Source organism: Pan paniscus, chromosome 1, assembly GCF_029289425.2.
Source record: "Pan paniscus chromosome 1, NHGRI_mPanPan1-v2.0_pri, whole genome shotgun sequence".
NCBI lineage: Eukaryota > Metazoa > Chordata > Mammalia > Primates > Hominidae > Pan > Pan paniscus.
The window spans coordinates 200,431,164-200,437,165 of NC_073249.2; the positions used below are offsets into that span (position 1 = coordinate 200,431,164).

Sequence of the window (6,002 nt, forward strand, 5' to 3'; positions counted from 1 at the left end):
TGGAGGTTGCAGTCAGTTGAGATCGTGCCACTGCACTCCAGCCTGGGCGACACAGCGAGACTCTGTCTCAAAAAAAAAAAAGATGGTGTGTTTCCCTATGTTAACCAGGTCTCGAACTCCTGGGCTCAAGCAATCCTCCTTCATCAGCCTCCCGAAGTGCTGGGATTAAAAAAGGCATGAGCCACCATAGCTGGCCTACTTATTTTTATTTACATGTTTACCGAGCACTTACTACATGCCAAATACTATGCTGGGCTTCTTATACTTCATCTTATCATACAAGTCTATAAAGTAAATAGTATTATCTTCATTTTACAGGTGGAAAAACAAGCTCAGAGAGTTCTAGTGACTTGCATAAGCCACACAGTTTTGTTTTTTTTTTTTTTGAGAAGGAGTCTTGCTCTGTCGCCCAGGCTGGAGTGCAGTGGCACGATCTCGGCTCATTGCAACCTCTGCCTCCTGGGTTCACGCCATTCTCCTGCCTCAGCCTCCCGAGTAGCTGTGACTACAGGCACCTGCCACCATGCCCGGCTAATTTTTTATATTTTTAGTAGAGACGGGGTTTCACCGTGTTAGCCAGGATGGTGGCGATCTCCTGACCTTGTGATCCGCCTGCCTCAGCCTCCCAGAGTGCTGGGATTACAGGTGTGAGCCAGCACGCCCGGCCCAGTCACGCGGTTAAGAAGAGGGAAATAGGGATTCAAACTGATGTCCATCTGCTTCCAGAGTTAATCTTTCAACCATATGCTCTTAAATACAGGCTTGGTTTAGTTGGTCTCCAACTAGAAAGCAAAAGGAAAAAATTTTTTTTCTTTGAAACAGGGTCTTACTCAGGCCAGGCACAGTGGCTCATACCTGTAATCCCAGCACTTTGGGAGGCCGAGGCGGGTAGATCACGAGGTCAGGAGATCGAGCCCATCCTGGCTAACATGGTGAAACCCCGTCTCTACTAAAAATACAAAAAGTTAGCCGGGCGTGGTGGTGGGCGCCTGTAGTCCCAGCTATTTGGCAGGCTGAGGCAGGAGAATGGCATGAACCCGGGAGGCGGAGCTTGCAGTAAGCCGAGATGGCGCCACTGCACTCCAGCCTGGATGACAGAGCGGGACTCTGTCTCAAAACAAACAAACAAACAAACAAACAAACAAACAAAAAACAGGGTCTTACTCTATTACCCAAGGTGGATGGAGTGTGGTGGTGTTATCTCAGGTCATTTGCAACCTCCACCTTTCGGGAGGAGAAAGGTCCTCCCACTTCAATTCCCCAAGTAGCTGGGACTACAGGAATACACCACCACACCCAGCTAATTTTTTTATATTTTGTAGAGACGGGGGTCTCACCATGTTGGCCAGGCTGCTCTCGAACTCCTGGGATCAAGAGATCCACTCGATTTGGCCTCCCAAAGTGCTGGGATTACAGGTTTGAACCATCGTGTCTGGCCAGGAAAAATTTTGATGGGCATAGTCAAATGAAGATGGTACCTTCCACAGAAAAAAGGAACTCATAGGGCCAGGTGCGGTGGCTCACGTCTGTAATCCCAGCACTTTGGGAGGCCAAGGTGGGTGGATCACTTGAGGTCAGGAGTTCAAGACCAGCCTGGCCAACATGTTGAAACCCCATCTCTACTAAAAATGTGAAAATTAGGGCTGGGCACAGTGGCTCATGCCTGTAATCTCAGCACTTTGGGAGGCGAAGGCGGGCAGATCACGAGGTCAGGAATTCAAGACCAGGCTGGCCAGTATGGTGAAACCCCGTCTCTACTAAAAATACAAAAATTAGCCAGGCGTGGTGGCAGATGCCTGTAACACCAGCTACTTGGGAGGCTGAGGCAGGAGAACTGCTTGAACCTGGGAGGCAGAGGTTTCAGTGAGCCAAGATCACGCCACCGTACTGCAGCCTGGGCGACACAGCAAGACTCCATGTCGGAAAAAAGAAAAAAACAAAAACAAAAATTAGCCAGGTGTGGTGGTGGGAGCCTGTAATCCCAGCTACTTAGGAGGCTGAAGCAGGAGAATGGCTTGAACCCGGGAGGCAGAGGTTGCAGTGAGCCGAGATAGCACCACTGCACTCCAGCCTGGGTGACAGAGTAAGACTCTGTCTCAAAAAAAAAAAAAAAAAAAAAAAGGCACTAATTCCTGACCTCTAGCCAACTGCTGACACACAGGAACTGGGGCACAACATTGCTGGATCTGGTGATCTTGCAAGAAAACCAAACATCAGGATTTTTATTAAAATTTTGCTTTTCAGCCGGGCGCAGTGGCTCATGCCTGTAATCCCAGCACTTTGGGAGGCCGAGGCGGGTGGATCACGAGGTCAGGAGTTTAAAACCAGCCTGGCCAAGATGGTGAAACCCTGTCTCTACTAAAAATAAAGAAAAATTAGCCGGGCGTGGTGGCGAGCACCTGTAATCCCAGCTACTCGGGAGGCTGAGGCAGGAGAATTGTTTGAACCGGGGAGGCAGAGGGTACAGTGAGCCGAGATTGTGCCACTGCACTCCAGCCTGGGCGACAGAGTGAGACTCTGTCTGAAAAAAAAAAAAAATTGTTTTTCAAAGCAAACAAAAAAGACTTTTTTTGAGCCAAACAAAACTTACTTGGGGCCGGACGTGGTGGCTCAAGCCTGTAATCCCAGTACTTTAGGAGGCTGAGGTGGGCAGATCACTTGAGGCCAGGAGTTCGAGACCAGCCTGGCCAACACGGTGAAACCCCAACTCTACTAAAAAAAAAAAAAAAAATTAGCCAGGCATGGTGGCCGGCGCCTATAATCCCAGCTACTTGGGGAGGCTGAGGTGGGAGAATCGCTTGAACCCAGGAGACAGAGGTTGCAGTAAGCCAAGACTGCACCACTGCACTCTAGCCTGGGCAACAGAGTAAGACTGCATCTCAAAAAAAAAAAACCACAAAAAACAAAACCCTTATTTGGCTTGGAGCAGCTTTGAGTTGTCTCCCATAACACAAATGGACTCCTTAGCCTATTTTTCCTCACCTGGGAGGGCTCTTCCCTGACTGCTTCCTCATCAACACTTCTCCTTTTTCTACTTCTGTCTCACATACAGCCTTTCCAGCCCCCAAAATCCATTCAAGTTATGCAGCTTGTTCTTCCAAACATACCACTGCAGTGGTTCCCCAAGGAGATACTTCCCATTTCCTGGACTGCTTGAGATCACTTGGCATTTGTTTGTGAGCATGTGTGGGGCTTGTATAAAGGTTACTGACTCATAAATTCATTACTACCTGCTGCTTGACAGCCTGTGGTTGAAAAACAAAACCAAGCTGACTGGCCCCAATCTCAAACCTGTCTTAGGCAGATATAATATTGCTGTGATTCCTAGAGAAAAAGCTGAGGGAAGATTTGGGGAAGATAGGAGATAATAGTCTTCAAATGTCTGAAAGACAATCCTAATAATAATTAAGAACTGCTAGACATTATGCTAACTGCTTTATATTAATGTCTCATAAATTCTCATGATAATTCTACAGTTGTTAAGGTCACATGATTACTAAATGATAGAACTGGACTTTCAGGCCAGGTGCAGTGGCTCAGTCCTATAATCCCAGCACTTTGGGAGGCTGAGATAGGTGGATCACCTGAGGTCAGGAGTTCGAGACCAGCCTGGCCAATATGAGAATCCCATCTCTACTAAAAATATAAAAATTAGCCATGTGTGGTAGCATATGCCTGTAACCCCAGCTACTTGGGAGGCTAAGGCAAGAGAATTGCTTGAACTTGGCAGATGAAGGTTGCAGTAAGGCAAGATTGCGCCATTGCACTCCAGCCTGGGTGACAGAGCGAGACTCCATCTCAAAATAAAAAAAAGAACAGGAATTTCACCCATGTTTGTCTGCCTCTAGAGCCCAAACTCTTTTTTTTTTTTTTTTTTTTTGAGACAGAGTCTTGTTCTGAACTCTTTTTTTTGAGACAGTCCCGTTCTGTCACCCAGGCTGGAGTGTGGTGGCACAATCGTGACTCACTGCAGCTTTGACCTGGGCTCAAGAAATTCTCCCACTTCAGCCTTCCGAGTAGCTGGGACTACAGGCGCACACCACCAAGCCCTGCTATTTTTTTAATTTTTTGGAGAATCGGGGTTTTGCCATGTTGCCCAGGCTGGTCTCAACTCCTGAGCTCAAACAATCTGCCCACCTCAGCCTCCCAAATTGCTGGGATTACAGGCGTTAGTGACCGGGCCCAGCCCCCAAACTCTTAACCGTTGCTCTACTGACAGATCAAAGAATATATCAAAGATTAACCTATTTAAATCAAGAAGACAGTACATGGAACAATGGATCAACGTTCCAGGGAAACAAATTTCAGTTCTCTATAAAGAATACTTAGCAGTCTAGGCTGCCCAGTGACATTAAGAGGCCTGGGCTTCCTGAAAATATCAGAGTTAGGACAAAAGTCTACCAGAAATGTAGACCTGGAAGTTACCATTCTAAGACTCTTTGGTTTCCTTGCTAAATTCCACTTAACATCATGAATTGCACTTAACATCATCAACTTTAATAACAGGTTTTGATATAAGATTATCCAACTGACCAGAAGGCCAACCGGTGCTCTGGGCCATTGCTCACCTTTATGATGTTGGCACAGAACCGCTCCCAAAGTGACAGCTCTCCTTCCTTGATCCATGACATAGTTCTTTTCCAGTCAGAAGATCACTCCAGAACAAGCAAACACCAGCCAGGTAATCTTGGATAAACAAGAAAGAAAATAAGAAGTCACCAAGGTTTGCGAAGAGCTATAACTGACTTCTGGGGAATCAGATGGACTATGGAGAGCAGCCAGCATTAGAATCCAAAGACACTGGTCTAAGCCTATAATCTTTTACCACCCAGAGTTTTATAACGCAATGAGACCTCTGGAGGCAAAAGCCTTTCCTCGGTTCTCCTGGCTTTGCAGACTTGTTCCCATTCCCATTTCCTCCGTATCTGCACTGACTTCTTCTGAACATCTAAGTCGGTTTCCTGCCACATCATGGTGCCCACATCTTGATCATTCCCCGTTTCTTCCTTCTCCATCTTCCCCTAAGCTGTTTCTAACTCTGTGCTCCCAGTTACTAACCCCTTCAGTTATCGCACCCCTAGTACTTCACGCCTCAGTGGTCTGATTATTCCCTCAGTCGTCCCTTTGCTTCTCCCGCAGCTGCTCCCCGCCCAGTCACCCTCTTCTCCTCTAGTTCACCCCTTCAGTTCAGTGGCACCTGATTAGCTCCGCTGGGCGCGTCCCCACGGCTTCAGTGGGCCGGCACTTCCTCACGACGTGGCGCTGGAAGAACACGTCATCTTTGGGCGCTGCGACACGCCCCTTCCGTCACCCAAATTGAGGGGGCCCTGCCCTGCGCCTGCGCCTGCGAGCTAGTGGGAGGGCGGTTCTCAGTCCCGCGGGGTGTGGAAGCCGGCGCGGGTGAGAGCCAGGCTCACGTGACCGAGCGGGGCGGGAGGCTGGGCTCCAGGCCACGTGCTGGGGGACCAGCTGGGGAAGACAGGGTTGAGCCCAGCGTTGGGAGCGGAGGGGTCGGTAGACTCACAGATTGGGAGGCCTCTGGAAAACGCGCCAGGGAAATGAGCCAGGGGCAAGAATCGAGGCGCTTCTCGGCCGTCGAAGGCAGCTTAGGACTGCTGAGAGACTGGGTAAGGCAGCGTCCTTACCTTGGAATGCCGCAGAACCGGGCTTCATTAGAGCACTGGTGCATACTCTTAAAAATTATCTCGTTACCGTTTCGTGTTTTATTTAGTGGATTTAATCGTCTGGGAAGGAGTTTCTAGCCGCAGCCAATCTTACAGACGCACAGAATATTAATCTATTTTGTGCCGACTTAAGGCACGCATATTTTAGGATTTGTGGATTCCCAAGACCTATCCCAACGAACTCAAGAGAAGGGGTAAGGCCAGAAAGATCTCTGCCATAAGAATGACTTCTAGGCCAGGCGCGGTGGCTCACGCCTGTAATCCCAGCACTTTGGGGGGCCGAGGCGAACGGATCACCTGAGGTCAGGAGTTTGAGAC

The 6,002-nt window shown here is 48.7% G+C and overlaps 1 protein-coding gene across 27 annotated transcripts in view; it reads right to left on the reverse strand.

The window, feature by feature from the left end:
- DHDDS (dehydrodolichyl diphosphate synthase subunit) overlaps positions 1-5,487 on the reverse strand; it is a 39,259-nt gene extending 33,772 nt beyond the window's left edge. For 7 of the 27 annotated variants that reach the window (XM_003809439.5, XM_055103619.2, XM_055103625.2 and 4 more), the window contains exons 1-2: positions 5,198-5,318; positions 4,569-4,686 (exon numbers count right to left, since the gene is read on the reverse strand). In XM_003809439.5, coding sequence (XP_003809487.1) covers positions 4,569-4,631 — 63 coding nt within the window. In that variant the 5' untranslated portion in view covers positions 4,632-4,686; positions 5,198-5,318. Of the gene's footprint in view, positions 1-4,568; positions 4,687-5,058 lie in introns of all 27 variants that reach the window. The other 20 variants (XM_063593825.1, XM_063593823.1, XM_063593816.1 and 17 more) reach the window with 9 other exon arrangements.
- Positions 5,488-6,002: the final 515 nt, after the last annotated feature.